The 16,880-nt window shown below is 41.9% G+C and overlaps 1 protein-coding gene across 1 annotated transcript; it reads right to left on the bottom strand.

The window, feature by feature from the left end:
• Positions 1–81: 81 nt before the first annotated feature.
• On the bottom strand, positions 82–16,481 carry STMP1 (short transmembrane mitochondrial protein 1). Its single transcript, NM_001130930.1, has 3 exons — positions 16,368–16,481; positions 3,286–3,339; positions 82–1,940 (listed from the first exon to the last, which is right to left on the bottom strand). The coding sequence occupies exons 1-3, from the start codon at positions 16,380–16,382 to the stop codon at positions 1,866–1,868; spliced, it is 144 nt and encodes a 47-aa protein (NP_001124402.1). The 5' UTR covers positions 16,383–16,481; the 3' UTR covers positions 82–1,865.
• Between the last annotated feature and the right edge of the window lie 399 nt (positions 16,482–16,880).

Here is a 16,880-nt window from a genome sequence, read left to right as displayed (position 1 = left end):
TTTTGCACAGTTCATAGACTTTTGCTCCAAAAGTGAGTGCAGGGGGTGGAAAAAAAAAGTATTCAGACCCAAAGCAACATGTTTGGACGAGTATCTACTATTTATTGGCTGATTTTCAAAGCGCTGTGCTACACATCACACATTATTTCAGCTGTTTCTCACGGAAGCCCTCTGAGGTAGGTACAGAGAATGCAACAGTTTCAGAAAAATAAGCTGCTTGCCCCGATCACACTTCAAGGGACAAGTCAGTCCATAATATGATCCTAATCTGTCTCACACACCAGTACAACTCAACAGGGACAAAACTCATCTCCATGTATGAAAGATCCGTGTTTTCCAAGAGAAGCAGAATCACTTCATTTTATCATCACAGTAACAGTGGCATCACTGTCTGAAAAAAAGGTCTCTAAGCCATTCTTCCAGTTTACTGATTCTGCTAAAATGTCCTCAGAAATGGCATTATCAGTGAAGCTGCCCAATAAGCTCTCTGAAACAAAATGCCCAGTGAGATGGGACTTTATTTATATTTAGTGCACATCACCCTTCTAGGACTTCAGGATGGAGATATCCCCCTGCACTGACAAGTATAACATCAGGTTTAACATTACCACTGTAGTAGCAAGACAGAAAAAAACTTAGCATTTCTCAGGAGCGGATTAAATACATTATAGTATATTCGCTCAGTACAACCTTCTGCAGCCGAAAAATGAAAGCAGTCCTTTGTCCCTTCCAGACGGCCATGTAATGATCCCCACTGGGGAAGACTGCATACAGCTTTTTATCATTTGTATAAAACCCCCATGTATGTGTGTGTATTTAAGCACAAAATCTTTCCCAAAAGGATACAAGAAACTAGTGACAGTGTCTGACTCCAGTGGGAGGAACTATGAGCTGGAGGGTAATACAAATCACTTTTGTATTGACCCAGAGGAAAGTTATGTATTTAAACATTTTTTTACAACTAAAAAACTTTATGGACTGATTATGCATTGAAAAATTACAAAAGTAATTTCTGATTGCAGGAGAAAAACACAAAGTCTTATGAGAATCACTCTAAAGTTATAATGTATACACTTTTTTAATATAAAAATGCAGAAAATTTCCTTTATAGACAATTTCTCATAGATCTATCATGTAATGTCAAAAGTATCTGTAATCGCATTAACTATGATTCTCATGACTGAAAAGAGATTGATCAAATACATCTAGAAAAAACAGGCACACTAGATTATGAATTCTACTGAAGACAAAGACCATTATTTTAAATACTTTTAAATTCCCCAATTCCTGATAGGATTCTCAGAACACAATTTCTTGGTTAATGAATAGTAAATTGATTTATTGGTGAAATTAGCAACTATGGAGCTTCCTGATGATATAAAATCAGTAGATAATTCACAGAAACTAGCTTCCAGATTTTCATTTTAATTACTACTGTGAAACAATATAATTTAGTACCAAATGTTTAAAAACCCATTATAATCACCAGACTCTGAAATACGCATCATTTGGATCTCATCAACTACATAAAACTCATCCATTTTTCTTTTGAAAAAGGTAGTAGAAATCCCAAAGAATAAGGGAGAGACTACTAATTAAAGGTATGACAACTAATCGAGCACCATGATTTCATTCTCAGGACCTCCCAAGAGGCTGGAAGGAGGAAGGAAGTAGTGAGGATGTTGGAGAAATAATGGTTGCTCTTAACTTCTGGCCCCTTTTGTGCTGTGAGGCAATGCAAGGTCTAGCGAAAAAGAAAACTGTGGAGGCTGGAGATTAAAACAAAAGCTTTTGGTTCAAATGGTAAAGGAGGCCCTGGAGAGCAGTAGACTCAGTTTATCCAGAAGGCAGTGCTGGAGTTGGCTTCAGCAACTAGGGGGTTTCTTCTTGGCGTCCACGTCCTTTTTAATTTCTTCAAGTTTTTTAGCCAGGTTTGGTATCTTTAAAGAGAAAAGAGAATATCATCATTTTATGTCTACTTAGTCAGTATTTTTTCATTTCTCTTCCTCTAAAGTGAAATGGCTTCTTAACTTTCCTCTAAAAGAAACCTGATAAACAGCGGTGTTTCTTAACCTCAGAATTGCCTAAGAAAGATCCCTCCCTCCCCAAAAGTCAGACCCTGAGTTCTACTTTTATATACCCACTGAACTCCCTCAATCCAGTGCCAAGCAAAGTTGTTCAGTTCAGTTCAGTCGCTCAGTAGTGTCCGAGTCTTTGCAACCCCATGGACTGCAGCACACCAGGCCTCCCTGTCCATCACCAACTCCTGGAGTTTACTCAAACTCATGTCCATTCAGTCAGTAATGCCACCCAACCATCTCATCCTCTGTCGTCCCCTTCTCCTCCCGCCTTCAATCTTTCCCAGCACCAGGGTCTTTTCAAATGAGTCACCTCTTCACATCAGGTGGCCAAAGTATTGGAGTTTCAGCTTCAACAACAGTCCTTCCAATGAACACTTAGGATTGATTTCCTTTAGGATGGACTGGTTGGATCTCCTTGCAGTCCAAGTGACTCTCAAGAGTCTTCTTCAACAGCACAGTTCAAAAGCATCAATTCTTTGGCACTCAGCTTTATGGTCCAAATTTTCTTTATAGTCCAAGCAAAGTTGTACGTGTAAACAATAAATGTGACGTAACTTAACAAGCACCTGCCTAGAAGACCACATGACTCCAGTTTAAGGATGACAGTTAATTCTCTTTGTCACACTAAAAACTTCACTACAAATCAAAAGTTAAAATCATGTCTTCTTTCCTTGTCTCCTTAAAAGAAACATTACATTTCAGGATTCCCATTCATGGGCAGTTGTGTCACCTGATTTTCAACTTACACATCTGTAAAGTGAAGCTAATACAACTCCCTACTTCACGGAATTCTGTCCTTACATGTGTAGCACTAAATGGATCCACCTCCAAACTACTCAGTCATCTCTACAGCCGGGTAGCAGGGACTGGAAAGACTGTCCAGTGAAGTCTCACTTCACGTGATTTTCCACAGAACTGTAAAACTCCCAACAACGTTACTCTGCGCTAACAAACACAGCTCATGGTCACCATGAGACCACCTAAACTGATGGGATTTTGTTCTCTTAGGGTGAAATGTAGGTCAGGTGCTTCTGTGAGTTCTATTTTTTCAGACAATGGAAAATCTTTCTATAAAATTCAGGACTTTCCTCTCAGACCTATGGACCACCTTGTTTAAGCTGGAAGGCATACTTTACTTCAAGAAACACAAGTCACTATACACTAGGTATGTGGAATCAAGGAAGACATGAATATGGTCACTTACGTCATAGTTTTGAGCCAGATACATTCCCACCACGTTGCCAAGAGTAAATCCAAGCTGTAAGAATAGAATAGGAAGAGTCACACTGGAGACTGAGTTCTGTGCCACCTGATACCAACCAGACGACATGGACAGTGTTCTTACCAAACCAGATGACACAGAGAGTATTCTCCTAAGGAACTCAGGACAGTTAGAAGACCTTAGTGCCCAGTCCAGAGGAGTGCATAGCATGAAGTTCACATCTTTCTTCTATAAAATAGGCACGGAAATATCCTCCCACAAGGTTAAATAGTATATGGTAGAACTAAACACATCGACCTTACAAAGACTTGGCTGTAAGTTCTAGAAACTCAAGCCAAAATCTGATTTTTGTTAAGAGCCACAGTTTGGTATTTTTTTAATGGGGGGTGGAGTGGTTATGAGATTTGTTATTTCTTGCTACATCAAGTAAAAAGTATCCAATTTTAAAAAGTATCTAGCTAAATCATAGAATTTTAGAAAATGAAGGGACATTCACAGTTCAAGCTTTTCAATTTTTAAGAGGCACCTTGTCTAAGACATGAAGTAACTTGTTCAGGGTCTTTCATCACAGGAGCACAGGACAACCTAAAGCAGATTCACACTCAAAAACTAAAATATACAATGACAGAAAGCAAGAGACTGTCACACAACTGAAAGAGCATATGGCTTAGCTCTCTGGCTTGGGTGGAGTCTAATGGGCAGGGCACTTAAAACCTGCAGAGACCACAGGTCCCCTAACCAGCTCTGAATCAGTGGCAAGAGACACATGCACAACCTTAAGAGAACTCACCCCACTCCAGTACTGTTGCCTGGAAAATCCCATGGATGGAGGAGCCTGGTAGGCTGCAGTCCATGGGGTCGCTAAGAGTCGGACACGACTGAGCGACTTCCTTTCACTTTCCACTTTCCTGCATTGGAGAAGGAAATGGCAACCCACTCCAGTGTTCTTGCCTGGAGAATCCCATGGATGGAGAAGCCTGGAGGGCTGCAGTCCATGGGGTCGCTTCAATCAGACACGACTGAAGCGACTTAGCAGCAGCAGCAGTGTTTATCTCACTGGGTGACTGTCTTCCTGAACAAAAACTGCTTCATGAAAATCCCTGCACACCAAAAGAGCTTCAGAGTTCCTTCAGCTTGGAGTTTTAACGATGATCTATAATTTCCTGCCTTTCCTCCACCCTGCCCTCAGTGGGCTTCCCTGGTGGCTCAGATGGTAAAAAAAATCTGCCTGCAATTCAGGAGAGCCAGGTTCAATCCCTGGATAGGGAAGATCCCCTGGAGATGGGAACGGCAACCCACTACAGTATTCTTGCCTGGAGAATTCCATGAACAGAGGAGCCTGGTGGGCAACAGTCATGGGATAGCAGAGAACTGGACACGACTAAGCACCTAACACTTTCAACCAATAATTTAAAATGCCCAACTGAACACATAACCTCTAATTTTATAAATTTGAACTTGCAACTGATTTTTTATTATTTTCTTTAGTTACTGTAGCTCCTAATAAATACACAGCAGAGGTTAACACAGAAAAATAAAGCATTGCACTTAGCACCAGTGGTTGAATTATCTTCAAGTTGGAGACGCATATGGAGACACAACACAGCTGGATCCTTTCTAAGCCTTAAGCTTACTAAGCTTTAAACACCCATAATTTAAATGGGTTTGTTAGTAGGAAGCAGAAAAGAGACTATCAAGTCAAAACATACACTGTTTTCTGAACATTTGATTATTCAAACATAGCTTGTGAAATACTTTTACCAATGTGGCACCAAGAAGCCAAATGATTTTTTCCCACGCCCATGGGTTGAAACCAGGAAGTAAGAGGTTTTCCAAATCCAGAAAGAGTATTAAATTTGCTTAAAAAGAGAAGGGGGAAAAATCACCTAAGAATGTTAGCTCTAACACCAAACAGAAAGAACAGAAGGTTGAAAAATTTCAAGAAAAATAAATTGTGGTTCTACACTATCTAGCTGTGTACCTTCAGGCAAGACACTTAACCTCCTTGGTGCTATGCTGATTTGAGGCTCCTGACTTACAAAAAATTATACTAACCATCTTCCTTCCAGCTTCAAAATTCTAGGGTTCTTGGTTCTTACCAAGTGTGTCTCAAAATGAATAAGGCAAATCTAAATGTGATTTCATTTTGGCAATTTCACTAGCACCAGGGCAATTAAAAACAAAAACAAAAACAAAACAGTTATTTGAAACACAAAACAAAAATCATGGGTCTCTAGACAAGTCATGAGTCTCTGGACAAGTCATCCAACTCGTTTCAAAATACTGCTATGTCTACCAATGGGATATTGTGAAACTACATACACAACGTAGAGAAATGGTGCACATGAAGAGAAGCTGGAGGAAAATGTATGACAGTAGAAAAGCATTTGTATGTTGTTCATGGAATACTCGATAGGCAAGTTTAGAGAGGTAAGAAATTTTAATCGGAATAAATAAAGGATTAAAAAAAATAACATCTGTATCTGAGGAACGAGGTGGCACCCCACTCCAGTACTCTTGCCTGGAAAATCCCATGGACGGAGGAGCCTGGTAGGCTGCAGTCCATGGGGTCGCTAAGAGTTGGACACGACTGAGGGACTTCACTTTCACTTTTCACTTTCATGCATTGGAGAAGGAAATGGCAACCCACTCCAGTGTTCTTGCCCGGAGAATCCCAGGGATGGGGGAGCCTGGTGGGCTGCCGTCTATGGGGTCGCACAGAGTCGGACACGACCGAAGCAACTTAGCAGCAGCAGCAGCAGCAGAGCTCAGGTCACGAATGAGCCAGAAGCCTCTCCACAGGACAGGAATGCTTAACTTCCTCCAAGTCAAGACCTGGAGGCCTCCTCAGTGGTCCATCCGGATGGCTGGATTCTATCGCCACGGCCCCCCCACCCCTACCCCCATCCCCAAAGCACTCCCTGCAGAGAAGATAAGCAGAAGGAAGGGAGTGCCTTCCTCCCAAGCTCAACACTAAATACATCCTGATTATGTCCTTTCTGCAATGATTCTGAGACTCTAGGAATATGTAGCTGCTTCTCACAAACATATTGGGGACAATAAATGGTAAAACACCAGAAGTTTGGGAACTGAGGAGTGACATGAGCAAAGCTACGTAGAGGACAAATGGGTGAGAAGAAATCTGAAAAGCATCCTCCCAAATACATCTGGCCTCTAAAGGTTTTGATTGAAGGATTGCAGTCCCTTATATACCAAAAATCAGTTTCATATCCAGCCCTGTGACAAGATTTCAAAATGGTCTCTTTTCTTAAAGAATTTATATGATGTACAGAAAGAAAAGCTACACATTAAGCACAATATTATAACAACAGACAGGACCCTGCACAGGACCTTGAATGTAACAGATGCATGAAAAACCAGAACTGGGTCATGCATTAAGTAACAAAATGAATGACACAGAAGTGCTTCTTTTAAGAAACCATACCTGAAAGAGATCAGTGTACCTCAACTTGTTATTAAAGGCTCTAAAGATGCTAAGGAAGTGTTAAAATTTAAGCTGGCAAAGGGACGTGACTCTGGAGAATCAAGGTACAAGACAGGAATGACAATGTGATGACCTGAATAAAAGAAATAGGCCCAATGAGAAAAGAAGATTTGAACAAAAAATGGAGAGAAATACCAGTATGGAGAGCCAGGTGGGGCTAACTGATGGACTTCAAAAAACCAGCAAGCACGTTTAGTTCTCATGCCAAAGGGTAGGAAACCACTGCCTGCTCTTTACCAGCAGCAACGTGATGAAGCACCATTCTGTCAGCATTCACCTGACAGCTGTACCCAAAACAGCGGAATAAAGAGACAAGCAGAGAAGGCAAGCAAACACGAATGGTTTTTCTTCTTAAAAATCAAGATCAATGGAGTAGAATAAAGGGTCCAAGAATAAACCTTTACATTTATGGTCATGTGATTTTCAACAAGGGTGCTAAGCAGCCAATGGGAGGAGGATGGTCTTTGCAAGGAACGATGCTAGGACAACTGCATATCCACATAAAAAGGAACAAAGCTGACACCTACTTCACATCACAAACAAAACTTAACTCAAAAGGGATCATAGACCTAAATATAAGAGCTTAAACTGTAAATCTCTTTTAAAAATGGATAAATCTCACTTTGTCAAAATTTCAAGTGTTTGTGTTTCAAAGAATACCAAGACGGTGAAGACAACCACAGAATGAAATATGTGCACATCATGTATCTGATAAAGGACCTGTGCTCAGAATATATAAGGAACTCTTGACTGAATGATAAAAAGACAACCCAATTTTAAAATGAGCAAAGGATTTGAAGAGACATTTCTCCAAAGAAGAAATACAAATAAACAGCCAACAATCACATGGAAAGATGCTCAACATCATTAGTCATTAAGGAAATGCAAATCAAACCCACAAGGTGCCTCATTACATCCACTAGGACGACTTGAATGAAAAAGATGAGCAAGTGCTGGCACGGAAAGGCAGAAAATGGAACATACGCTGCTGGTGGGGATGCAACATGATGCAGCCACTATGGGAAAGTCTTGCGAATCCTCCAAAAGCTGAGCAGAGTTACCATCCGATGCACCAATTACACTTTAGGGTATATAAGCCATAAAACTGACACAGGTATCTACACAAAAAAACTTGTACATGAATGTTCACAGCAGGAGTATTCTTAATAGCCAAATGGTGGAAACAACCCAAACGTCCATCAACTGGTGAATGAATTAACAAAATGTGGTGTATTCATACGATGCAATATAGCCATAAAAAGGAATGAAGCACTGATCCATGCTAAAACATGGATGAACCCTGAAAACATTATGCCAATGAGAGGCAGTCAGAAAAGACTACATATTATATGATTTCACTAAAAGAAAAGTCCAGGACAGGCAAATCCAGAGAGACATGAAATGAGTTACTGTCCAGGGTTGGGTGTGAGGGGAATGAGAAATGAATGCTAATGGTATGGAGTTTCTTTGGGAGGCAATGAAATATAGTTGTTGTTTAATCACTAAGTCATGTCTGACTCTTTGTGACCCCATGGAATGAAGCGTGCTAGGCTTCCCTGTCCTTCACTATCTCCCAGAGTTTGCACAAACTCATGTCCATTGAGTCAGTGATGCCATCCCACCATCTCATCCTCTGTCAGCCCCTTCTCCTCCTGCCTTCAATCTTTCCCAGCATCAGGGTCTTTTCCAATGAGTCAGCTCTTCACATCAGGTGGCCAAGGTATTGGAGCTTCAGCATCAGTCCTTCTAATGAATATTTAAAGTTGATTTCCTTTAAGATTGACTGACTTGACCTCCTTGCTGTCCAAGGGATTCTCAAGAGTCTTCTCCAGCATTACAATTCAAAAGCATAATTTATTCTTCAACGCTCAGTCTTCTTTACATTCTGTCAGATCCATAAATGACTACTGGAAAAAAACATAACTTTGATATATACAAACCTTTGTCAGCAAAGTGATGTCTCTGCTTTTTAACACTCTCTAGGTTTGCCAGGGCTTCCCTTGTGGCTTAGCTGGTAAAGAATCTGCCTGCAGGAGACCTGGGTTTGATTCCTGGGTTGGGAAGATCCCCTGGAGAAAGGAAAGGCTACCCACTCCAGTATTCTGGCCTGGAGAATTCCATGGACTGTATAATCCATGGGGTCACAAATGGTAGGACACGACTGAACAACTTTCACTTTCACAGGTTTGCCATAAATATCCTTCCAAGGAGCAAGTGTCTTTTAATTTCATGTGGAGCCCACGAAAATAAAATCTGTCACTACTTCCATGTTTTCCCCTTCTATTTGCCATGAAGTGATAGAATCGAATGCCATGATCATAGTTTTTTTTTTGAATGCTGAGTTTTAAGCCAGCTTTTTTCACTCTCTTCTTTCACTCTTATCAAGAGGCTTTTTTTAGTTCCTCTTCTATTCCTCCAATTAGTGGTATCACCTACATGTCTGAGGTTGTTGATATTTCTCCCAGCAATTTTGATACCAGCTTGTGATTGATCCAGCCCGGCATTTCGCATGATGTATCCTGCATAAAAGTTAAATAAGCAGAGTGACAATATACAGCCTTAACGTACTCCTTTCCCAATCTGGAACCAGTCCATTGTTCCATGTCTGGTTTTAACTGTTGCTTCTTGACCTGCATACAGGTTTCTCAGGAGATAAGTAAAGTTAGATATAAAAATTAGATAGTGGTGATTCTTGCACAAGTCCGTGAACATACCACTAAATCCAACTGTATGGTTTGGGAACTACATTTCAAAACTATTAAAAAAAAAAATAAAGTAAGATTTGGGACTTTTCCGGCAGTCCAGGGGTTAGGACTCCACCCTTCCCCTACAGGGGGGCAAGGGTTTGATCCCTGGTTGGGGGACTAAGATCCTGCATGCAACATAGCCCAGCCAAAACAAACAGTAAGAATGGGTAGAATATCAGCTATATGGGATAAAACTGAGAAAATCAAAGACAACTTTGAGGTTTCGAGATTGGACAAAAGTTTAAAAAGAATGGAAATGTCAGATGAAAAAATGAGGACCATTAGACTAAGGCTTTGTTTTGTATATGAGAGGTCTACTGAAAATGTTGTCTGTCAATTTTTTTTTTAAATATATAGACACATGAGGGGCTTAGTTACAACACTGTATCTCTTAACATAAAGAAGCACCAAGTCCTAAAAAGCAGAGAGTCAACTTCGAAGCAATCTGACTCCTCTGGATGATGCTCAACTCCTGCCCCCAACAAAAAGTTGCTATGTGTGTAGCTCCATAAATAAAGCTACAATTTTTATCTGGAAATGGTTACTGGCAATAATTCAGAATGAATACTACCTGACATGTCTGAAATAAGACCCATTAAATCACGTATTCAAAAAGTACACACCCAAACCAAGTTACAACATAGAATCTGAACCATCTTATATTTGCCAAGAAGGATTTATGAAATCTAAAAATAATCTGATTGTGTTTAGCAAATATAACTAGCATTCAAAAGGACACCTAAAAATGTTTCACAGTCTCAGATGAAAGAAACTACACACTAACAAGAAAACCAAAAGTATACATTATCTGACATTAGTAAAAAGGTAAACCAACAATTTTACTTCTCAAGCTTAGTCTCAGCTATAGAAGCTGTCAGAGGATCTCTCTGTTCCAAGGAAGCAGGGGAAAAAGTTACCTTTTTTGTGCCTTAGTCTTTTAAACACTCAACACTTGGTGTAGAGATAATCATCAAATGTTTAACAACTGCTTCAGTAACAATAAAACTCAAATTCTACCCCCCTCTACTAACACTACATAGAAGTACATTATTAAGGTGTAAGCTAGGGTTTATATTCTATACTTTTCCTTAAAGAATGAAGAAAGAAAAACAACCAAAAAAAAAAGCTATTAATTCTTCAATTGAGCCAGTAAATTAAACAGAGACATTCATGGAAGTTAGCCAGTAACACTCTGAATAGCAGGGCATCAGGTAGAACTGGTGTGACTATTCTCAAAGAAGCTAATTCAAATATTCAAATATCTTATGAATATCTGACAGTAGTAATCAAGTAAAAAAGGAGTATCTAATTATAAATAAATGAAATCAATCCCAAAGTACTAAGTGCCATTTGCTTGGGAAATCTAACTATAAAGTATGTTTCCTCTTCCTGTGACCTTTATGATCTATTCTAGAAAGACAAGACAAAATAAAATATTGTACATCAAGATGCAGTAAACAAAACACAGCGCATCAGCAAATGATCTGAATGGGCCACACAGATTAAATGTCTTGTGTTAGAAATCTAATTCATATTAACATATTAAAGGAGAAAAGTCATGATCACTAGATGGGGAAAAAGCACAATAAAATTCTATTGCCTTTCTCAATAAAAACTCCTAAGAAATAGAAGTGACTGAGTAGAGTGAAAGTCGCTCAGTCGTGTCTGACTCTTTGCAACCCCATGGACTACACATCCATGGGATTCTCCAGGCCAGAATACTGGAGTGGGTAGCCTTTCCCTTCTCCAGGGGATCTTCCCAACCCAGGGATCAAACCTAGGTCTCCCGCACTGCAGGCGGATTCTTTACCAGCTGAGCAACAAGGGAAGCCCAAGAACACTGAAGTGGGAGGCCTATCCCTTCTCCAGTGGATCTTTTTGACCCAGAAATCAAACCGGGGTGTCCCACATTGCAGGTGGATTCTTTACCAACAGAGCTATCAAAAGAGTTCCATGAATCTGTTAGAAAATATAAGAAACACAAACATCCTACTAAAACCTGAGAAGCATTTCCACTCAAAACAGAAACAAAACTAGGACATTCACTCTACTTCTACTACAAGGCCTGACTTGAGAGTCAGAACAGGAGAGCGGGAAAGAAGTGGAAAAGAACACAGACTGTCATTTTTGTCTTCCCTGGAGATACGAGTGCCTTCATAGTACTGCCTTCTCCGATTCACTGCGAAGTGAATCTACAAACTACTGGAGCTAAAAGGCAGACAAGGATGCTAGATACAGAATCAATATTATCATTAGCACTTCTATACATCAGCAACAACTAATTCAACAATGGTGAAACTGAGTCATCCTAAAACTAAGTACCCTTGCCTAGTTTATGATTAACCAACCTCTTTATCCAAAACTTCATTCCTGGCAACTCAAGACTCTCTGAGTCTGCCCATGTGTCTATCCACACATAGTGTACTCTTTTTCCTCCTAATCAACACTTGACTTGTTTCACTACAAAAAACAAACAAAAACTTCATCCCGTTTTCTTGTCCCGTCTGACCTCAACCCTGTGCTAAATGAACACTAATCAACCAGTGTTAGATGACTAAAGTTGTTGCTAATGCTGTCATTAATAAAACAAGGTCCTACTGTATGGCACAGGGAACTACAGTCAGTACCTTGTGATGAACCGTAATGGAAAAGAGTACAAAAAAGAATGTTTATTTGTATATATGTATGGCTGAATCACTTTGCTGTACAGCAGAAATTACATTATAAATCAACTGTACTTCAACAAAAATTTTTAAAATAGTATCATTAATGTACTAAAAGTGCTACTGTCAATAACATCATTAATGTACCAAAATTGGTGTTGTGCATATCATCACTAATATACAAACTCAGGTTCCTTCTCCAGGATAAGATGAGCTAACAGACTCCTGAGTCACAGGCCACAGAACTGTAAACCAGGGACAACCCTGACACCAAAACTACCACTAAGAAAGGTCACAGAAACATCATAAGACAATGGCCCCAGCTTCTTGGTTCTCCCCTCTTTAAAAGCCCCACTCTCAAAGACCAAGCTGGAGCAGATCTGAGCCTTGTGTTTGGTGCCTTGCAATACAATCCTTACTTTGCAGCAAACACTGCTGTCAGAGTTTACTTTTCTGTACAACAGGCACACAAGCTCTCTGCTCAGTTATAATGTAATGATAAAAAAGATGTCACATGAGCCAACAACAAAACTAAAAAAGCACCTAGGCATACTAGGTAAGACTAAACACAGTAAAAGTGAAACAACAATAAAAAACTACTAAGCAGAACTAAAAAGTACCTAGAAAAAGCAAGACTATCACTAAGAAATTAAAAAAAAAAAAAAACCCTGATGAAAGACCCTAAATAAATGGGAAGATGGATTACAACAATGTAAAGCTTTCAAGAGTGAAGTCATCAGGATGGCTTGTGGAAAAAGGTGGGAGCTGGGCCACTAAGAGGAGCTGTGAAGGCAAGAAGGCGGATAAGGGGGAAGTGGGACGACGTGACAGCAGCAAGGTCCATACCCTGGGGTGGACCGGTGAGATTAGCCCAGCAACCCACGTCAAAGGATACACGTTGAAGGGTGGTGGGAAAGGAAACCTTAAAAATCAAGTGACAGTGGTCGTGACTTGATGGGGAAGGACACAGGGACCTGCCACAGTTTCCGAGCACGTGAATAAGACAGATCATCCTGGATGACTACTCTGGCAGCTGCGAGACAGGACAGAACCAAGGGGTTCAAGGGAAACACAACGAACCAGAGGCAACAGCCTTGCTATTCTACGGCCGATCAGATTATATTGGGAGTGCTATGTTTAAAAAAAAAATTCAAAAACCAGAATATTCAGAGAAGGATGACCATAAGAAAGAGTGGAAGAAGTAGAGATGGACAGCCTCAAGACAAGACTGGTGGGAGCAGGGAATTAGAGAGCAGCACCAAGGTATTTTTCTTAAACAGGTAAAAGGTCGTCATGTGAACTAGAACTGCTTTTTAACATCAAAGAGTAGAACCAGGTAAGAAGACACTGACCAAAAGTGCAAGAGAACCTGAGAAAACGGAGAGCCTGCTGTAACTGGAGGTGACTGGATATGAACTGGATGCCTCCTCAGAAGCAGAGACTTCAGCACTTAAGTCTTAAGACTTATTCAACTAGAGAATCTAAAATAATTTCTCTAACTCATACCTAACTAGGCTAGTGCAGCCAGTCCAAGGATGGAAGGAAGAAGACCTGCTCTACAAACCTGGCAATGGAAACACAGAGACAGAACTTGTCCTAAGGTAAGTAATGAAGACTTAGTAAAGCAAAAATAACTTACTGAGTGCTTACTATGCGCAAGGCAGCATTTTAACTCCTTTTCAGGAATTAATTCATGTTCTTCACAACCCTGTTAAAGCAGGTACTATTACTGTTCACTTTATGTTGGGGAAACTGAGGCACAGAGCAGTTAAGTAACTTGCCCAAAAAATATACAGTACATAAATGTGCCAGACACAGCAAGTAAATGACATGAAGAATGAAGGAGAGAACTAAGTCGAGATTATGTCAATATTTCAAGTTAATGAAAGCCAGGGCTAGGGGAGAAAGAAGTTAGGTGTGGAGTGCGGGGTTGGGAGGGAAAGAGGTAACGGGTCCCCCACATGTTGGGTCTAAGAGGGTTGGACAAGAGATGTTCAGGAGGCAGCTGATGATGGGGAACTGAACTCAGAAAAAAGGACTCAAGGTAGTTTTGGAAGCGGTCAACGGAGGTGAAGGCAACAGCATGACAAGGAACACGTCCCCTAAGGGTGTTGAAAAAAAGAAAGTCAAGGTCTGAGACCTGAGAAACACCCAGAAACCAAAAGAAGGGAACAGCAGCCAGTACAAACCGGCGAGCTTAGATAAGGCAATTTCCCAACTGGTATGCCGAGATACTGCTGCTCTTGGCCCTTGGAGCAGCCAGGACCCGGGGCTTGCCACCTGTACTCTGTGCAGCTTCTTCCAGAAAAACAAGTCCCCGGGTGGTACACTGTGTAAGAATACTGAAAAGCACTGAGACGCGGGATCCAAAAGCTGAGGAGGACGGATTAAAGAGGAGGAATAAGAGTAACAGGGGCTGCTCCTGCAAGAGAGAAGAGAACCAACCCATCACCCCATGAAAGTTCAGAAGGCAGCATACACAAACCATCAGCAGAGCCCATCACACCAGGCTTCCCTCGAAAGGCTTCGAAAGCTTCCTTAAACCAAACCGTGGCTACACCATGCTGGAAGTGAGGAGGCCACTGCAGTAAAATCAAGGTGGAAAGAGGCGCCAGGACCACAGGAATAAGTTTCGACATGTACGGGATGGATAACGGGCAAATACTGTAATCCAAAGAGAAATGAGGAATGAAGAGAATATATTAATATAAGCAACACGATCAGGTGCAGTGGTCCTCAAATGGTGTTCCAGGAAATGACAACTGCAGGAAACATCTTGGAGGGTTCCGAAACGGGTGGTGACAATACACCCTCCAAGATATTTTCTATCCCATTACTTTCCAAACCTGTTCAGCACGACCTTTCTGAATCCATGTCCTTCCAGTTACCAATGAGCTACAGCTGAAGTAGGAGACTCAAGGACATCATCTTACACTTTGGGGCCCATCCTGTTTTTAACCTGAGTGCTTCCTACAACTATAAGGCAGTAATTATTTCTACTGACTCCTAGTCAGGGCACTGGAGAAACTTCCAGAGGTGTAGCCATGTCTTGGTTAGGCAGTTCACTGTCAGGGATACCCTCTTTTGGTCTGTAAGATTGAAAAATCAACTGCCATCTCAAAAAGGACAGAGGGACACTTTTTCTTCTTTAATCTCTTTGATAAAGAATATAACAATTGGAACGAACACAACATTGTAATTACTCTCCAATAAAAATTGAAAAAATTAAAAAAAAAATCATCCCAAACTGGGAAATAAAACAAAAGGACAGCATCTCGTTTCAGCATGCTGGGGCGGTGGGGGGGGGGGGGGGGGGCGGGGGGAGAATGTAACATTTGGGAAAGTATCTCATTCCAAGAGTACTCAGTTTCCATGGGCCACCTGGAAGGTTTTCAGAATACTCGACTCTTATCACTCAGAGTTTAAGAATCAAGTTTTGAAGGCACAAAAGCCTGGGAAGAAAGACTCTCAGGCTGAAATCCGGCAAGTCCTCCTGAAACCTTCAACAAGGCAATCTTTGCCAGAAAACCTGTTTCTAACTTAAGGAGAGCCATGAAAAATAATTTGCTTACTCACGGTAACACTCATTTTCCCCCAGAATGAGCATTCTGGAAAAATTACTTGTTCACCACGGCCTGACTCACGTATGTCAGCAACCAGCTATCCTCAGTCTGGAAGCTATAAAAGGTCTGAGGAGGGCTCCCTCGGTCTCTAACTCCGGCGGCTCACGAATTTCGAGTTTATTCCTGGCCCTTCTGTGTTCTCAAAGATGGCAACCAGCAGGGCTCCAAGCCGCGGACGGGGTACGTGTTTAAGTCGGGGGTGGGAGGGCCGAAAAGTCATTAAGGAGCCAACACAAGGAATGCACACAAAGCACGCGTGGCCCATCATACAACACCTTTGAAAAAACACCTACGCTCTGACACCTCAAAAGTTTTAGGGACTTGAACGGCGTCAGAAAAATGGTGAAAGGATATGAGTGAGGCAGAACAAAAACACCCACCGCCCACCCGGACAGGCGACGAGCAGGAGCCAGGGTTTGCGGGACCCACGCCCAGGCACCCCCCAAGGCCGGCACGAGGCGGGGCGTCCGGAGCCCCCGAGAGCTCTGGGCCAAGCTCCGGGTCGCTCCTCGGCAGCTCCACTCACCAAGAACTGGAGCATAGTGTCGGAAAAGTGGGCGCAAACAGCGGCTGCAGCTCCGAAAGCCGTCGGGACCTGCCTCCCCCGGCGCGATGGGCGGCGCCCACGGCCAACTTCCGGCTCACGCCCCGCTCCGCGCCTCTCGCCTTGCTTCACCCGGAAGCTGTTCCTGGCGCCCCCCGTAGTGGAGCACCTGGGGATCACCTCCTGAACTGCGAGGTGGCGAGAGGTCTGGCGAGAGGGCGCTGTGGCCCGGTAGGAGAAAGTCCCAAGTCCCAAGTCAGGCTGGAAGCTTTGAACATTCAGATTCTAGAGCCCAGTCCTCAAATACCGCTTCTATAAACCTGGGTCGGGGCCCAGTAGTCTGTATGATTACCGGCATCCCAAAGACCAGTCTTTGAACTCCATGACCTAGAAGGACCACAGGCAAAGCAGAATCACCTGTGGAGTTTTTGCGGTATACTCCACTGGGGCTTCCCAAGTGGCACTAGTGATAAAGAAACTGCCTGCCAATACAGG

This window comes from Bos taurus, chromosome 4 (assembly GCF_002263795.3).
Source record: "Bos taurus isolate L1 Dominette 01449 registration number 42190680 breed Hereford chromosome 4, ARS-UCD2.0, whole genome shotgun sequence".
NCBI classification, from domain to species: domain Eukaryota; kingdom Metazoa; phylum Chordata; class Mammalia; order Artiodactyla; family Bovidae; genus Bos; species Bos taurus.
This window is presented reverse-complemented; position numbering and strand designations above follow the sequence as displayed.

What these genes read in the sequence shown, in the direction of transcription:
- STMP1 (NM_001130930.1), bottom strand. An exon ending in ATCTGGCTCAAAACTATGAC is followed by an intron (nt 1,941 to 3,285) that starts GTAAGTGACCAT and finishes TTCTCTTTAAAG; the next exon opens with ATACCAAACCTGGCTAAAAA.